Source organism: Babylonia areolata, chromosome 21, assembly GCF_041734735.1.
Source record: "Babylonia areolata isolate BAREFJ2019XMU chromosome 21, ASM4173473v1, whole genome shotgun sequence".
NCBI lineage: Eukaryota > Metazoa > Mollusca > Gastropoda > Neogastropoda > Buccinidae > Babylonia > Babylonia areolata.
In genome coordinates this window covers 8708427-8727902 of record NC_134896.1, presented here as the reverse complement: position 1 = coordinate 8727902, position 19476 = coordinate 8708427, and the positions used below count along the sequence as shown (strand labels likewise).

General features: G+C 43.2%; 1 protein-coding gene across 1 annotated transcript; it reads left to right on the top strand.

The window, feature by feature from the left end:
* The first annotated feature begins 432 nt into the window (after positions 1-432).
* Positions 433-17784, top strand: LOC143296390 (acetylcholinesterase-like). Its single transcript, XM_076608280.1, has 4 exons — positions 433-562; positions 9446-10972; positions 13238-13424; positions 14563-17784. Exons 2-4 carry the CDS (start codon positions 9471-9473, stop codon positions 14578-14580), a joined length of 1707 nt encoding a protein of 568 aa, XP_076464395.1. The 5' UTR covers positions 433-562; positions 9446-9470; the 3' UTR covers positions 14581-17784.
* The last annotated feature ends 1692 nt before the right edge of the window (positions 17785-19476 follow it).

The window sequence follows — 19476 nt, the reverse complement described above, 5'->3', positions numbered from 1 at the left end:
CACACATACTGCCACAGTCTTGCCGCAGGAGGGGTGGGAAAGGTCGCCTGAAGCCCTAAACGTGGTGCCAAACATGCCATTCAGCCCACAGTATTGGGGGAGGCCAACATAGACCGTGTTCTACCGTGAAAAAAATCTGTCGGCGCATTTTTTGGTTTGGAAATGATGCCTATGTTTGTTTTCTCTGTTTCACACGATATCTCCCCAGGCCTTCACACATTCATGAATCTCTTTACTCCCCGTCCTAGATGGAAGATGATTGGGATGAGCAGAGTTCACACTGATTCGAACCCTCGTTTTGAATCATGGACGTATGAACAAAATCCCTGCAGGTAAATTTACTTGGGGGGGAAGGGAGATATGGCACCCTTCACCGTACTGTCAGCGGAGCGCTGTATTGGCGAGAAGACCACAGCAGCCAATAATTACACCCTAAAACTCCACCGTTTGGAGCAGTGTCTTTTTCACCTCTGCCGACAAAAAGCGTGTGTACGTACATGCATGAAAGTCGTCAGAAACGTCGGGGCCAGTCGAGTGGTATTAGGAACTTCCAAACTGAACAGTAAGTGTTGATACTGCGTTTTTTCCTCATTCACACTTGTCGGCAAACTCTCCATGAAGAAATTAGTGACTAAATTGTGTCATAAAGCATACATTGAACTTCGAAAACGTGTTGTGCAATATGTCCCCACCCTTTTAGCAACCAAAATTCTCGTCACTTTCCCGTCTTGATGGACGTGTACGTGTGCTTTCGAACCACATGTTGTGTGTGTGTGTGTGTGTGTGTGTGTGTGTGTGTTCATCAAATTATTGACGCATTCTGTTTCCCTTCAGTGCTTACAAGTCTCGGATAAGTGTCCGGTAGTCTTCAATTTTTGTAATGTATGTATTTGATCTGTATGTGTTCGTACTGAGGGGGACCCTTTCACACATTGTTTTGTTTCCGTGTGCCAAGTGATTATCGGTCGTCAATTCTGGAAGATTCTGATGTGCGCAACAGCCGAGTGGTTAAAGCGTTGAACTTTCAGTCTGAGGGTCATGTGTTCGAATCTCGGTAACGGCGCCTGGTGGGTAAAGAGTGGAGATTTTTCCAATCTCCCAGGTCAACATATGTGCAGACCTACTTCTGCCTGAATCCCCTTCGTGTGTATACGCAAGCGGAAGATCAAATACGCACGTTAAAGATCATGTAATGCATGTCAGCGTTCGGTGGGTTATGGAAACAAGAACATACTCAGCATGCACACCCCCGAAAATGGAGTATGGCTGCCTACATGGCGGGGTAAAAACGGTCATACATGTAAAAGCCCACTCGTGTACATACGAGTGAATGTGGGAGTTGCAGCCCAAAAACGAAGAAGAAGACAAATACTACTACTGATAATAGTGATATGAATTCTTGCTGGCAAACTATCACAAAATAAATAATAGCCCATAGTTTTCTGAAAGCGTAAAGAATCGTGTACCATTTTCTGATATTAAGTCTATTTAACAAACTGGTTAGCATTGAATGAAACGTGTGTGTGGCGTGTGTGTGTGTGGGGGGGGGGGGGGGGGGGGGGTGGGTGTTTGTGTGTGTGTGTGTTGCTGCAAATTTGGACAAGAAACGTAATTCAGCAACAGTAAGACTCATCCGTGAAGGGGATCAGGTAAAAACAACCAACAAACAAATAAATAAACAAGCGAAAAGACTGATGTTTAAACCTCTGACTGATTTCAGTTCCCATCACTTCCAGATCTGGATGTATGTGACAACGCCCATGTCGACTGGTTCAGCTTGCTTTGTTGCTGTTGTTTGAGTAAAACATTTTGCCACTAGATTTGCAACATGTTCCATTCTTCTTTAACTTAGCTCAGCATACAGCGCTACGTCATCCGTGTTTATGACGTTTGTGAACCTACCGGCAAACGTGGGTAATTAATTGAGGGCGTTATTTTCATGTTCGAAACACCGTGGGACGAAATGCAGCAACATAATTATTCAGCGTCGTTTAGGATTAACCAAGCTGTTGTCCCGTGATTATGAAGTGTTACAGGTAGTGTGTGTGTGGTGTGTGTGTGTGTGTGTGTCAATTAAGAACAGTGTTGGATCCGCTGGTTCATCTCCACATCTTATCCCCAGTTGAGATGGGGATGTGGCTTTATTTCGTGATTGGGTCAGAGATTCAGATTCAGATTCACACAGGTACCGATATAAAAATGTACACAATTCTGATCTCTTTTGTCCATTGTGTAAAGAGTCGATAGAAGATGAAGTACACTTTTGTTTTGAAATGCCCCGTTTTGTGTGTTCTTCGTGAAAAATTTATCCCAAAGAAATATTATATATATCCATGTTCATTTCGATTTAATCTGCTGATGGCATCTACAGATGACGGACTTATACGTAATTTGGTTCTATATTTATATAAAGCTTTTCACTTAAGAGATATAATTATGTCATGATTAGTTGCTATAGTTCTGGTGACATACACTAATGTTATTATCGCCCCTCGTTCATATGGGGCTTTGGCCTTAATGAATAAACCATCTGAATCTGATTGGGTCAGAGAGAGATAGCGAGAGATACCAACACTTACATATACCGATCCAGTTCAGATTTTTGTAAACCAGCAGAAACGAGTGGTTGTCCGGCGAATCATTGGTTGTGTGCTGTAGGCGAAACAATGATAAAAAAAACTATTTTCCTAAGCAGCCGTCAGATCGATTGGCATTTCAAGGTTTCATCGTAGTATAGATCTGTCAACGTTTCATTCTTTCCCAGTTTTCATCACTACTTTCCGACTCGATAAATCATAACAATACGTGGATGAGGAGGTATTTTGTTTAATGTCCTTGATTGTAGAACCCCCGCTGGTAACGGCGCCTGGTGGGTAAAGAGTGGAGATTTTTCCAATCTCCCAGGTCAACATATGTGCAGACCTACTTCTGCCTGAATCCCCTTCGTGTGTATACGCAAGCGGAAGATCAAATACGCACGTTAAAGATCATGTAATGCATGTCAGCGTTCGGTGGGTTATGGAAACAAGAACATACCCAGCATGCACACCCCCGAAAATGGAGTATGGCTGCCTACATGGCGGGGTAAAAACGGTCATATATGTAAAATCCCACTCGTGTGCATACGAGTGAACGTGGGAGTTGCAGCCCAAAAACGAAGAAGAAGACCAATACTACTACTGATAATAATGATATGAATTCTTGCTGGCAAACTATCACAAAATAAATATAGCCCATTGTTTTCTGAAAGCGTAAAGAATCGTGTACCATTTTCTGATATTAAGTCTATTTAACAAACTGGTTAGCATTGAATGAAACGTGTGTGTGTGGGCGTGTGTGTGTGGTGTGGGCGTGTGTGTGTGTGTGTGTGGTGTGTGGGCGTGTGTGTGTGGTGTGGGCGTGTGTGTGTGTGTGTGTGTGTGTGTGTGTGTGTGTGTGTGTTCCTGCAAATTTGGACAAGAAACGTAATTCAGCAACACTAAGACTCATCCGTGAAGGGGATCAGGTAAAAACAACGAACAAACAAACAAACAAGCGAAAAGACTGATGTTTAAACCTCTGACTGGTTTCAGTTCCCATCACTTCCAGATCTGGATGTATGTGACAACGCCCATGTCGATTGGTTCAGCTTGCTTTGTTGCTGTTGTTTGAGTAAAACATTTTGCCACTAGATTTGCAACATGTTCCATTCTTCTTTAAACTAGCTCAGCATACAGCGCTACGTCATCCGTGTTTATGACGTTTGTGAACCTACCGGCAAACGTGGGCAATTTAATTGAGGGCGTTATTTTCATGTTCGAAACACCGTGGGACGAAATGCAGCAGCATAATTATTCAGCGTCGTTTAGGATTAACCAAGCTGTTGTCCCGTGATTATGAAGTGTTACAGGTAGTGTGTGTGTGTGGTGTATGTGTGTATGTATGCGTGTGTGTGTGTGTGTGTGTGTGTGTGTGTTAATTAAGAACAGTGTTGGATCCGCTGGTTCATCTCCACATCTTATCCCCAGTTGAGATGGTGATGTGGCTTTATTTCGTGATTGGGTCAGAGAGAGATAGCGAGAGATACCAACACTTACATATACCGATCCAGTTCAGATTTTTGTAAACCAGCAGAAACGAGTGGTTGCCCGGCGAATCATTGGTTGTGTGCTGTAGGCGAAACAGTGATAAAAGCTATTTTCCTAAGCAGCCGTCAGATCGATTGGCATTTCAAGGTTTCATCGTAGTATAGATCTGTCAACGTTTCATTCTTCCCCAGTTTTCATCACTACTTTCCGACTCGATAAATCATAACAAAACGCGGAGGAGGAGGAATTTTGTTTAATGTCCTTGATTGTAGACGCCCCCCCCCCCCCCCCCCCCCCCCTTTTTTTTTAAAAATTATTTTTTTATTTTTTTTTTTACAGCTTTAATGTTCACATTTGAATGTTATCGTTTGAAAGTTGGGAAAGGTGGAGGCAGGGGGTGGGGTTGAATGGCGAGTTGTGGAAAACGGGGTAGAAGGAGGTTGGAATCAAAGGTGAATGTTCTGAATAAATGTAAGTACACTGGACTCAGCAACACGCATTTCCGGGCGTGTAATACACACGATAATCACTCGTACTCCTGACAAGTCCAGTTCTTTCCACAAAACTACAGTCGGCGGATCGTATGCTTTCGATCATGTCGACTCGTCGTTTCCGTGTCTCAGGTCAGTCTGAAGTCGCCCATTGTAGCCAGTCCAAGCATGCTTAAACCTCTCTGAGCACAAAGCTTATAATTATCTTCGGCACGAAAGCAAAAAAAAAAAAAAAAAAAAAAAAAGGGGGTGGGGGGTGGGGGTGGGGGGGGGGCAGGAGGGGGAGCGGCACTGATGTCTCGTTCGTCATTTATCAGATGGATTCCCCCGTCTCCTCGATGAAGGCGGCAGTGCGTCGCAGGTCCTCCAGTCTTCCGTAGGGCTTTCGGGCCGCTGGGACTGGGTCGGGCCAGGTTTTCTCTCGGAGCGCTTGGTGGAGCGGGCAGGACTGCAGCAAATGTTCTGTTGTCTGGTTGCCTGTTCTGCAGGGGCACTGCTCTGTGTCGCCGATACGGAGTTTCGTGTATAGATGGTGTTTCAGGCGGTTGTGGCCTGTTCTGAGCCTGAAAATGGCTACCTGCTCTCGACGAGTCAGCAGGTAGTACGGGTCCGCTCTGTTGTGGCGTGGATGCTGCTGTTTCCACTTGTTCTGCAGTTTTGTTTTGTTTTGTTTTTTTGGTTTTTTGTTTGTTTGTTTGTTTGGGTTTTTTTCTCAAGGCCTGACTAAGCGCGTTGGGTTACGCTGCTGGTCAGGCATCTGCTTGGCAGATGTGTAGCGTATATGGATTTGTCCGAACGCAGTGACGCCTCCTTGAGCCACTGAAACTGAAACTGCAGCTTGGTCTTAATGATGGTCCTGGATTCAGAGTAGCTGGTAGACCTGTCCATCTGCTCTTTCGTAGTGGCTTCCTTTGCCAGGGAGTCAGCAGTCTCGTTGCCAAGTACGTTGCAGTGGGAGGGAATCCACTGTAGGGTGACTGTGTGTCTTGTGCAGAGGGAGGCGAGAGAGGAGGACAGATCGTTGAGTTCTGGATCTCTGTTGGACCAAAAGACCTGCAAGATGGGCAGGGCGTCGGTCAGGAAGACAACGTTGTGGCTGGCGTAGGGGCTGACCTCGATGTGGGCTGCTGCTGTTTTCAAGGCTTCTGCTTCGGTTCTGTAATTGGTGGAGTACAGGCCGGTAGCGAGGCAGATCTTTTCTTCTCTGCCTCCTGGATACTGAACATAGACTCCTGCCCCTCCGTTCAGAATGGCATCTGCCGCAGAGCCGTCAGTGTAGACATGAGTCCAGAACTCTTTGGGAAACTGGGTGTGGAGGTGTTCAAGGGTGAGGGACTTTCTTTATGGGCCGCTTTGGGAATCTTTGGGGCCAACACCAGAGATGCTGCACTGGATGAGGGAAGGGGTTCCTTCGTTCCAGGCAGGGACGGCAATACACCAGGGTATCACTTTGGGGGCATGGTCAAGGATATCCTGATGTTGCCGTTCTAGGATCCTGCTCTGGTATATGAAGCTCCCTCTCTTCAGCCGTCCTTTTGGGACAGTCTGTCCTTCATGGGGTAGCCTTGCAACCTCTTGAACTTGGCAGCCTGGGTCAGGAGTTTGGTGTCTCTGCGGTCCTCAAGGGGCTGGAGCTCTGTGATGGTTTCAAGCTCCTGAACTGGCGTAGATCTCATGGCCCCTGTGATGATATGGGTAGTTTGATTCTGAACCTTGCTGATCCGTTCAATGTTGGACTTGGCCGTAGTGCCCCATGCAGTCATGCCATACTCCAGCACTGGCCTGATTCTACCAGTGTACAGCCTCCTGAGGATCGTGTTGTCTGTGTTCCATGTTGTTCCTGCCAGCTTCTTCGTGAGGCCAAATCGTACTTTTGCTCTTGATTCTGCTTTCTCTGCTTGCTTCTTCCACGTCAGGCGTTTGTCAAAAGTGACTCCCAGGTACTGGGGTTGTTCTCAGCAAGCAGAGTTTGTCAACTGATGCGCAGATTGGCCTTCTGTTCTTTGGGTGAAAGGCTGAAAATAGTGTAAGTGGTCTTTTTGGCATTAATTGTCACCAGCCACTGTTTTGTCCAGCTTTCGAGAACATTCAACGCCTGCTGTAGTCTGTAGTTGGCAGTTGTGAGGTGTTCGTCCGAGCACCATAGGACAAGATCATCTGCATATATGGCTCCCTGGACTTTGCGTGGCATGTCGTTGTCAATGTCGTTTATAAAGACGAGGAATAGTGTGGGGCTAAGGACACCTTTTGTTTGTTTGTTTTTTGTTGTTTTGTTGTTGTTTTGTTTGTTTGCGTGTGTGTGTGTGTGTGTGTGTGTGTGTTGTTGTTGTTGTTGTTGTTGTTGTTTTGCTGTTGTTTTAATTTATTTATTTACTTTTGTTGGGTTTTTTTTAATTTATTTATTTGTTATTTTTTATTTATTTATTTATTTTTATTTTTTCAATTATATATATGTGTGTATATATATCTCTATATATGTGTGTGTGTATATATATATATATGTATATATTTTTTTTCTCCACTTAATTTTACTTTCTTGTTCATATGTCCCTAACACTAACAGTCTCTTCCACCCCCTCCCCTCACTCCTGCCCTCTCACCCCCTGCCCACCTTCCCTCCCCCTTCCCTTTCAGAACCCTTTCTTTCCCTCATACATTCACACTGACAGTTCTACTCACCCTGCTTTGTTTTTTGTGTCCTTTCCTGTGACTTCTCATCACTTTCCTTTCCTGAACTTTACTCTCTCTCCCTCTCTGTCTGTACCTTCCTGTCTGTCACTCACTCATTTCATTTGCCTGAAGAAGAGCTTGTGGCTCAATACGTCGCCTCTTTTATCCCAAGTAAGTCGACTTTTACCAAGATTTTTTTAGTCTACCTCCCACTGTCTCACCTCCTTGAAGAATTCCTTCTCTCAGTGTCTTCTTCCGACTGTATGCTCCATTGACATGGACTCGGGCCTACCTATTGTTCAGGTACTGCAAGATCCACTGGTACATACAGCCAGTCACACCACTCTTCTGGAGCTTCCTCCAGAGGCCATCCTTCCAGACTGTGTCGTATGCCTTTTCCATGTCTATCCACAACGTCAGTGTATGCTGTTTGTCCTGGAAGCCATCCTCGATCTTCTGGGCTATGTAGGTCACTTGATCCTCAGTGGAATGATGTTGGCGAAAGCCTGCCTGCTCTGGAGTGATGATGTTGTTCTTCTCCAGGTGCCAAACTAGGCACGAGTTGATCATACGCTCTAGGAGCTTGCCCACGCAGCTGGTGAGGCTGATGGGGTGATAACTATCAGCCCTGGCTCTGTCTTTGCCCTTCTTGTGGATGGGCACCATGTCAGCTTCTCGCCAGCTCTGTGGAACATGCCCCGTCTTCCAACTGTTGTTGAAGAGAGCAAGGAGTTTGGTCTTTGCTTTAGTGCCAAGGTGTTTTGGCATTTCGTTGGTGACTTTGTCAGGACCTGGAGATTTTTTTGTCCTGCAAAGACTTTATGGCTTCTTCAAACTCCTTCAGTTTGAAAGGCCTGTCCATATGTTCAGGTTGGTCTTGGTCATCCTGATGATTCTTCATTTCATCATGGACTTGTTGTTTTCTGTCCTCTGACACAGTGATGTTGCTCATCTGCTCATAGCTGTCTATGAAGCAGTTTGCTGCCTCTCTCCATGTCACCATCTCCTGGTCTTTTTGAAGCGTGACAGGCGCTGACCTTGTCTCTTCGTTGTTCATGGCTTTGGTGGGTTTCTAGAGTTTGTTGCCATCTCTGTCAAGGTTCAGCTTTTCTGTTTTCTCCATCCAGCTTGGATGCAGGCCTTTCTGTATTTGGCAGTGCAGGCTTTGAGAGTAATGTTGTTTTCTTGTGTTGGGTTGTTTTCAACCTCCTCTCTAGTCCTTGTCACTTCATCTTCAAGCTCCCGCAGTTCCAATATGGCCTGTAGTTCTTGCGAGCGCCACGTGGAATTGCCTTTGAGGCTGCTTTCAGGATGGCTTGGTTGAAGTTTTTGGTGGCTCTGTTGCTGTTGTAATCGTCCATTTTGATAGTCTTGCAGTACTCGTCAGAGAGGCCCGCAAACAGCTCCCAATCCGCCTTTCTGTAATTCCATCTGGGAAAAGACTGGGCATCGCTTGGTGTATACTGCAAATTGATGGCCAGTAGTACTGGTCTGTGGTCGCTGCTTGCCAGCTGTCTTTGTGCCTTCCTGCTGGTTTTTTGGGCAAGGTCTTCAATGGCAAAGGCAAGATCTGGGTTAGTCGTGGTGAGCCATCGGCGAGAGAAGAAGGTTGATGGGTCTTCTGGATCATTCAGCAGAAGCACTCATTGTCGACATGATATGAAAACACAAAAATTCAAAAAATATGAATTTTTTTCCCTCCTACATTTCCAGGCAAGAGAAAACTTCTTCAATTTCTCGTGATCAGTACCAAAGAATGACGTGCATGCATAGTGAACGTTGAGTCCCAATGTTAGCACGGCAAGAAAAAGCCTCAGTGTATCAGTTGCTCCACAGTGCACTTTGTGCCTGTCACGGGAAATTTGAGAAGCATTCCGCTTTTAGACACTCAGAACACGACAGGACACAAACACAGGACACACCGAACAGCTAAAAGATAAGTACATGCAGAAAAAATTCACAGGAGTGATGTATATATATACAGTGTAGCCGCCAGTTAAGTGCTGGATCGTCTTACAACCCAGTGACTGGTTGAAAGTGGTCTGTCAGGGAGAAAGGCTGTTTGTAAATAGATACAGGTGTGAGTGTGTGTGTGTACAGGTTACATGGAGGCGTTAGATAAATTGTTGATGTTTAAATTGTGTTGTTCTAGGAAGTTTTATATTCTGTGCATACAGCTGTTTCAAACTCGTTTTAATGTTCTTTGACTATTTTCAGTTACAACTGAAAGAAATCACTACACATGGAACGGTCAACAGCTTTCACGATTCTTGTCATCACGGCCTCTATGACCCTGGTCTCAGCGTATCTTGATGACGTCGTCATACTCACGACCCACGGTGACATCAGAGGAGAAGTGACGTCAGTGTTGGATCGACAGGTCAAGGTGTACTGGGGCATTCCTTACGCTACAATCCCTGCCCGCTTCCAGCGACCCGAAAATGCCACAGCGTGGGAGGGGGTTCTGGAGGCCACCACTCTCCCACCCTCCTGCCCTGAGGTCCCCTACACCCAGGACATCCCTCTGATCCCCCCAGCCTCCACAGCCGTCAGTGAGGACTGCCTGTACCTCAACTTGTGGGTCCCCCAGGGCTGTACGGACAAGGGCGACGAGGAGGGATTGGCGGTGATGGTTTGGATCCACGGGGGAGCACTACATTGGGGATCCAGCACTGTGCCCACCTACAACGGACAGGTGCTGGCCGCTACCCAGTGCGTGATGGTGGCCACCCTGAACTACCGCCTGGGGGTGCTGGGGTTTCTGTCCCTGGGCACTGCGGCAGCTCCAGGCAACGTGGGGCTGCTGGACCAGGCCATGGCCCTGCACTGGATTCACCACAACGCGCCTCGCTTCGGTGCTGACCCGGGTCGGATCACGCTCTTTGGGGAAAGCGCTGGAGGTTTGAGCGTGGGAGCGCATATGGTATCTCCACTGTCGCGAGATCTTTTCTCCAGGGCTATCATCCAGAGCGGTCCTGTAACTGCAAGTTTTGCGAAAAGGACCGTGGCAGAGAATACTGCTGCAGCTCGAAAACTGGCCGGTATCATGGGGTGCCCTGTCGACGATGATGATGCCATGATCACGTGTTTATCAGAAGCAGATGCTGAAGAAATGGGAAAAGTAGCTACTGACCTGAAACGCTTCTCATTACCCGCCTTTGGAATTATTGTTGATGATTATTTCTTCAACAAGCCCCTGACACAGTCCTTCCTTTCCAACAACTTAAAGCAGTGTGAGGTCATGATAGGGGCCACAAAAGACGATGGGTCTTTTTTGTTTCCCATGTCAGGAACATCCATGAATAACAGCTTAAGACCAGGCATGGATCAAACTACTTTCCACACGATCTTAAAGAACGTTGTGCTCCCTTCTTTACTGAATCCCCCAAAGCGTAAGGAGCTCTTCGCAAAACTGCTGGAGTTCATTTATATTGGTTCCTCGTTACCTGCTGAAAGAGATGATTACCACACTGCCCTGGAGAAAATTTTAGGTGATCTTAATTTCATGTGCCCCATGTACAGTACAGCGGCTCCATTGCTTGCTGGTGGCAGCGACGTGTACATGTATTCGTTCGAGCATCGCTCCTCCATCAGTCCTTTCCCACAGTGGATGGGGGTGGTCCATGCCTCAGAGCTGGACTTTGTGTTTGGCCGCCCGCTGGACCAGGGTCACTTGTTCACGGAGAGGGAGAGACAGCTCAGTTTGCTCATGATGTACGCCTGGGCCAACTTCGCTAAGTTCGGGTGAGAGATCCTTGTGAGAATTAGGCAAGATATCAAACACATAGTCAGATGTCTTTATTAGATTAGAAAGAAACACACTAGTTGTGACCAACGGTACAATATCTGTTTATTTGTTGTTGTTTTTTAAAGGAGTGATTCGGCCGTTGTCTCTTTGAAAATTTGACTTAAAAATAGATAACTGTAACGTACAAAAAGGATAACTGTAACCAGGTTAATCAACGTAATTTTCTACATAATTATATCGATTTACTTTTTCATGTTTTTGTTTTATTCATAAGTTATGAAATGGGTAGCTAGGTGCCACGATTATACAATATATGGATTTGCTACAATTGTTTTCGTTGTTGTTGTTGTTTTATTAACAGCGAAATAAACGAATGCAAGGGACAAATTTGGTCAAAGTGCACATGTATGCCCCTAGGTAGAATTGCTGTTCTTGAATCCTTTATACTCTCACAGCTTGTTTACTTTACGGATTCTTCCCCTCAAACGCTCCAAAGAGGTAAAACAATTACAGAGACAGTGTAATGAATTTGAATGGGTTTATGAATCAGATAAGATTAAAAGAAAGTATACGATACATAACATTGCAAATGGACGAATATGTATTCCAGAAATAGAAAAATTCATACAAGCTTTAAAAATAACATGGATTTGGAAACTGTGTACAGTAACACTAAAGTGGGAGAAAATCATTCTTATATTGTGTCCAGAAACTAACTCATTAAACTTGTATGGCTCAAGAAAGTTTTTTTAAATACTGATTGTAATGAATTTCTGGAAAGATGTGTACTGTGCATATGTGAATTTTACAAAACAGCTAGGATTGAAGAACCACTCTTTTTAAATGACAGTTTTAAAACTGGTATCAAATTAATTCATTTCAATAACTGGACAAGCAAAAATTATTTAATATTTCTGGTTAAAGATGCCGTTGATGATCATGGGAGTTTCCTCAGTCACACATGTTTCAGAAAAATACAATATTGATGGAAATTATCTAATCTGGTGTACATGGGCTTGGTAAAAGTTGCTTAATCACACATAATATTCATCTTAGCAGCAAAACCTGCAATGAAAAACCGAAAGCACTACAAATAATACACTGCATCAAAAAAGGCTAAAAAAAGAATTTGACATACTTCTTGAACCAGTTTTTATATATGACATAAATTCCTTTGTTGAATGGGAGCAAAAATTAGTTATTATTGCTAACTTGAAAACCACCATGAAGCAAATTTTTTTTTTAAGTAAAAGCAACAACACTGAAATGGTTTCAAATTTGTTTTTCTGCAAAAAAACAACAACTGAAAAATGGGTATTCCCATCAATGACGTTAATTTCTGTAAAAATGAGACAGGCAGTACAACATTATATATTATGTGACAGGTTCTCTCAAATGTTTTGGAGAGAATGAGAGAACGTTTTAAAGGAAAGATGTGACAGCTGCTGATAACAAGTTAAACATGGAATTACTCTGGAAATGATGATGTTACAAAAACAGATGAAATATTCAATCTTATCATTCTGTTGGCAAAATACTTCGCCTACAGATGCAGAATAAACAAAAGTAGATCATCTGTAGGGCATTTTTTTATGATTTAAGAAACCATTATTAAGTAAAAAGATATGTGCATTCAATGGAAATGTTAAACATGGTCTTTACCAAAAAATGGTGTCCTTATGTAAACCTTGAAACAATAACTCATAACAAATTATGGTGAAATATTAAAATGCACAACAATGATGCTGATTCAGAATGATACTTCCATACTTGAAAAACAGGTGCATGTGTATGTGTTCATGTGTGTATATCCGTGTCTATATAAAGTATATTATGACTGTGTATTTGGTGTACCGTGCTTTGTTATATTTCTAATCAGAGGGAATGTGTTGATACATATGAGGTCCCGCGTGTTTCATGGAAATCATCATATGCTTTTTGTTCTTTTCCATTGTGTTGCTTGACACACATTGAGTGAGCAAAGTGTCAACAATTCTATGCCGATTCTTCAGTCAATGTAATGCTTATTAATTGTAACAAGATTGAGCCACTACCAATATCTGATGACATCGCTTTCACCTTGAACTTGAAAAAAGTGAATGAAAATTTTAAAAAGTAAATAGCCTGTGAATTGCTACGCATATGACTATTGTTTCAATCACAGATACTATCTTCATAGATCAAGAAACGGGTTGCCATGACAGATTACTTCCACCCACAATAAACAAGTGAAGTTTGTATGCTTTGACTGTTGATTGCAGTAACCCTAACTCTGAAGACGCGCCCAGCCAGTGGCCTCCCCTGAACAGCTCCACCTATCCGTACGCCGTGTTCCGGTCCCCCAGTCACGTGACGGTGGGGAAAGGATGTCGTTACCGGGAGTGTGTCTTCTGGAATGAGGTCTACACTACCCTAGTCCCTGACCCTAGTGACCCCGCTGGTGTGCACGTGAGTCACGAACATCCCTCAATTGTAGTGTTGTAATCTGTTGTATTTATACTTCCAGTCACTGCAGAATTTTTCTGTATGGAATTTGGGCGGCTGCTGTCCCTAGAAAGTGCGCGTCACCATTGTCCGATGCAACCCTTCCTTTTTTTTTTTTCTTTTTTTTTTTTTTTTTGTCTGCATGCATACAAGTGTTATGTTTGAATGTGAATTTTCGTATGGAAGTTTGCCGGGGACAAATCCCTTGTTGCCATGGCTTCTGTTACGTGTGCCAGGTGCATGGTGCACACGTGGTCCTGGTTTATCATCACATCCTAATGACTGTCACACTCAGACAAGCACACAGGGTCCAGTGGGTCAGGGAGTAAAAGTCTGGATCCTTATGGGGGAACTGAACATGTGACACTGGTTTTCCAGTTGTGTGCCTTTCCATAACGCCATCTCAGAAGAAAACCTCAGGCGCCTCCTCTGCCCCCATCTATTTCTTTCACACACACACACACACACTCACACTCACACACACATATATACGCACACACACACATTAAAAATTATTCATCCACACACACACACACATGCACACACACACACACACAGTGGCACATATGCACGAATTAAGGACCACATGGGAAATTGCATTCTTTTCGTTTTTTGTCAGTTTTTTGTTTGTTTGGCGTTGGGGGGGGGGGGGGGGGGGGGGGTTTCCCTTGTACGGTCCTCCCTCCCCCTCACAACTTTTGACTCTTCAGCTGCTCAGACCTGGAAGTCACTGCCATTTTCTAGTCCATTTGTCATTGACTCACAAGTCTTAAAACATTCCTTTTTGAACAGTCTCTGCATCATCAAAGCAATCCATTCCGCATTCCGTACCTGCATCAATGGATGAACATCTGTTTCTTCCTTGTGTGTGTGTGTGTGTGTGTGTGTGTGTGTGTTGATTTTAATGTGTGTGTGTATATATATTTCAATTTACATGTGTGTGTGTGCGTGTGAATATACTCTAAACGCTTTCTCAACTTACTCAGCTTCAGTTTGTTCGCATTGTGTTTTGTTCTTGGTACATATCGAACGGAGAATTTCTGTACCTGTGTATAGAGAATACTGTATACCAGTCCTGACTGTTGACAACAACATCTTTCAGGATCACGATGAGCTGTGACACCACCACAAGCCTTGTCAGGACAGGAGGGACTGCAGAGGCTGTCTTCTGCTCTCAGCGCGACCACAAATAAGTGTATGTGTGTGTGTGCGTGTGCGTGCATGCATGCATATGTGTGTGTGTGTGTGTGTGTGTGATGAATCAGTGCATAGTGTAGGTGGTGAGGAACCTTTCCTTTCTTTCTCTTCCATCCTATACTGTTGTCAAATGCAAACCAAACTTTGTGAGCCTGAAAGTGAAAGAACATCGTTGGGAAACATTTGCGTGACAGTGACATGAACACTTAACGTGAAACGTGGCAATGTGTAACAGGTAAGATTGCATACGATAAGGTGTGAAATGTTTTTCAGTCATTCGGATTTGCTTCGTTTTGTTCTCTTTTTTTTTTCTTCTTCTTCTTTCTTCGTTTTTTTTTCTCTTTTTTTTCTTTCTTTTTTTGGGTTGATTTATTCTGCAAAATGGAAGAGGTTCATTTTTATTGTAAACGAAACAATGTTTCCATTTGTATAACATGAATATTCAGACAAATGATTCCGTGTTTATTATATGAATAATCAGAACATGTTTCCATGTGGGGTTTTTTTTTCATATAAATCATCAAACAAATGTTTCCTTGTTCATAAAATGAAAAATCAGACAAATGTTTACGTCTGTATAATATTGATAATCAGGCAACCGTTTCTGTGTGGATAATGAATAATCAGACAAATGTTACCATGTGTATAACATGAATAATCAGACAAATATTTCCATGTTTATAATGAATGATCAGACAGAAGTTTCTATGTGGCATAAGCAGACAAATGTTTCAAAGTGTATGATATGAATAATCAGACAAATGTTTTCGTCTGTATGATATGAATCATCAGAGATATCCAGTTATATACCAGAAATACAAAGACTCACGCACTGACATGGTCTCACTCACGCGCACTCAGTCATGTGTTTCTTTGCACGCGCGCGCGCACACACACACACATATATAAACACACATGCACGCACGCACATCTTGCATATTCTGATATCACTTCAAGTGGAAAGACGTTAAACTGAAGACAAACATCTTGCATAAATATGTGTGTGTATATTATATATATATACATCTATATATCTATGTGTGTGTGCGTGTGTGTGCATAAAAGTCGTCATATATGACAATATATCTGCCGCCATTGCATGAAATTAGTGTTATTGATCTGATATTGACGTAGTTCTATAACGACTCCTTTCAAAAAAAAATTGCATTTTGTTATTATTGTTATCTTTGTTGTTATTGTTATCAGTATTGTTAGTACAGTATAAATATTATTATCATCATAATCATCATCATCATAATTATTATCATTGTATAATCAGTTCACTGTAGAAAGTTCACATTCTGGCACACGTGTTTCGCAGACACGAACTAAAAACAGCCAGAAAAAAATATTCGTCTTATCTTACTATTGCTGAATACAAGTCATCTTTCATTAAATTCAAATTTGAAGTCAACGAACTTGAGATGAACTACCGTTATAAAGACAGCTTGAAAAACTGTATATTTTATGGGGGGAGGGGCGAAGGCGAAATTCATGTATTGGCAATCTGTCTGCAGTAGGGTGCTTTGAGAAAGAAATATCTATCCAAACATATGCACAATTTAATGATTTCCTATTACCCCTAGCACGCTTCACAATGATACAAGGCATTGTGACAAGGGATTAAGAAATGTATGTTTTCTATTCATTACAACAAGAGAGCACATAGTCCCCAGTCCTAAATTAAAGACATAGTTCTAAATGACCCTTAACTCGTCATTTTTCTTTTACTTATATCAGCATTGCATGTCCTCACTGGTTCATCCTTCTCAAGGTTTGGCTTTATGTGTTTGTGTGTGTGTGTGTTTACAACACGTGTAACCATATGTACAAAAGTAGGTAACCGTACATTAAATCTTCTGAGTTCTGACTACCTGGAAAATGCCAGAAGATGTCAGTGTTTTCCGTCGTGAATGGTAGACTTTGTTTTATGGGTCTGGTTTGCAGTTTGTTGTTCTATCTCCTCAGAGGGACAAAAATCTCTTTCTTTCCCACTTTCACTGTCTGTCTGTCTATACACTTCCCTCAATAAAACATCATCATCATCATCATCATCATCTCTCTCTCTCTCTCTCTCTCTTTATGGTGTGCCTTCTATGTTTAAACTAGTTTTGCTTATGACGTCACGTCATGAAGAAGTCAGACAGTTTGCAACTTATTTACACAAAGCATTCAAAATCCGATCATTTAGTTGTTCCTGATTATCAGTCTAGGTATTGTTTTGTTTTATTGTATCATATACTGTATGTCATAATGTTTTCGAAATAAGTTTACACACCACCCCTTCATAAGGGGCTAAGGCCTTTTTTGAATAAACCATCCGAATCCGAATGTCTTTGTGGTGTGTGAACTCAGAACTCAATTTATTTGCAGTAAAACCCATCAAAGGAATTGATAATAATGGTCACTAAAACTGAACACAACAAACAGAAGAACAAGAAGGACCCCAGCCCCCAACTTCCCAAACCTCCCAAACCAAGAACATTGATGATAATTGTGACACCATTGATGATAATAATAATCAGAAGAATTATAACAGACGATTAAATAGATAAGGATACATCGCTCGCCTGTGAGACACATCTAAACGATGATCGCAACATATCAGGTAAATGACTGCAAGGCCAAAGGCATCAATATATATGTAAGCAAATACATGAGTAAATATGGGATGGAGGGAAAGACACAGACAGAGAGAAAGAAGGTGGTGTGTGGGGGCCAGGGGGGGGGGAGTTGTTTTGACAGTTTTCAGCCTTGAGTAAAGACAAAAAATACAACCAAACAAACTATCCGAACTGCTGTTGTGGACATGAACAGCAAGAACTGCAGAACATTAGAATCAATGACGGCAGACACACGGTATGTAACGTGTATACAGCATAATACAATAGTTGTCCATGACATCAAAATGAAGACATAAGACACTGCGTCCTCACACTTCCAACACTAACAACAAACCAATGCACAACCGGAGCCGACGCGTAAACATAATAATAATAATAATGGATACTTATTTTGCACGCTATCCAAAAATCTGCTCTAGGTGCTTTATAAAAACGCTTTTGTTAACATAAAACATTATATCTATGTTACATACACACACCAAAATGTGACCACACACACACACACTGCATACATACATTTTAACATACATGTGTATCTAACAGCTACCCTAACACATACGCACACATCACCTTCACCTTCACCTCTCCCGTAGTCTGGGTTCAGACCGTTGGGGCACCGCTGCTGACCTGGCCACCACTCCTCTCCACTCTTCACGGTTTTCTGATTTCCTCAGGGCGTCACCGAGCGTCAAGCCTGTCCACCCCCGGATGTTGTCTTCCCATCTCTTCTTCTGCCGTCCTCTCCTTCTGCCTCCTTGTACGGTGCCTTGCAGGAACGTTTTGGCAAGACCAGATGATCGGGAGATGTGTCCATACCATCTAAGTTTGCGTTTTTTCACTATGGACAGAAGGTCTTCGTAGGGTCCAATACTTTGCTGGATTCTGTTCTTCACTTCCGTGTTAGTGATGTGGTCTCTGTAGGAGATGCCAAGTAGTCTACGAAAGCATCTCATCTCGACAGCTTGGATTCTTCTCTCGATGTCTGCAGTCAGGGTCCAAGTCTCGCAGGCGTAGAGCAATATTGATATAACCAGGGAACGCATCAGTCTGATTTTTGAGCTGAGAGCGATGTTTTTGTTGTTCCAGATGGTGTTCAGCTTGTTGAGTGCCGTTGTTGTTTGGGCAATTCTCGAGAGTACTTCTGGTTTAGATCCTTCATCTGACACGATTGCTCCCAGATATTTGAAGCTGTGGACTGTTTTAAGCTTTTCGTCGTTGACTTTGATGTCAATGCTGATGCCGTTGGTGTTGTTAGTCATCAGTTTGGTTTTCTCCGCACTGATTTGCATTCCATACGATGTGGAGGCTTTGTCTAGATGTTTGACCAGGCTTGCCAGTTCTTCTTCTTTTCCAGCCAGTCCATCAATGTCGTCGGCAAAACGTAGGTTTGTGATTGTTCTGCCGCCTATGCTGACTGTTCCTACATGCTCTTCCAGTGCGTCAGTCATTATTCTTTCTAAGAAGATGTTGAAGAGTGTTGGGGAGAGTAGGCAGCCTTGTCTCACTCCGACTGTGGTTCTGAACCAGTCCCCGATGCTATTGTTGAGGTAGACGGCGCTGGTGGCTTTGTCATAGAGGTGCTGTATCAGTCTGATCAGGTTGGCGTTGATGTTGTACAGATTCATGGTAGCCCACAAAGCTGCATGCCAGACCATGTCAAATGCCTTCTTAAAATCAATGAAGACATGGTAGAGGTCTTGTTGGTGTTGATGGTACCTCTCACATAGCAACCTCAAGTTGAAGATTTGTTCAGTTGTGCTCCTTCCTGGTCTGAAACCTGCCTGTTCTTCAGCAATGATGTTTTCTGCTTGTGGTTTCAGTCTGTTAAGCAGGATTTTCAACATGACTTTGCTGGGATGACTAATCAGGCTGATGGTGCGGTAGTTTTGACACTGCTGGAGATTGCCCTTTTTGGGAAGGGTGATGATCAGTGATTGTGTCCACGGTGTGGGCCATTCCCCTGTTTGCCAGATCTTGTTGCAGATTTTCAGTAGCACATCTATCATAACTTCACCCCCTGCTTGGACCAGTTCTGATGGGATGTTGTCCACTCCTGCCGATTTCCCTTTTTTCAGCGATGCTATTGCTGCCTCTATTTCTTCACGGAGTATGGGGTGATTACTGTTATCAGTGGCTGGTGGGACATTCAGTATTGCTGGATCACCTGTGGTCTGTATGTTGTATAGCTCTGAGCA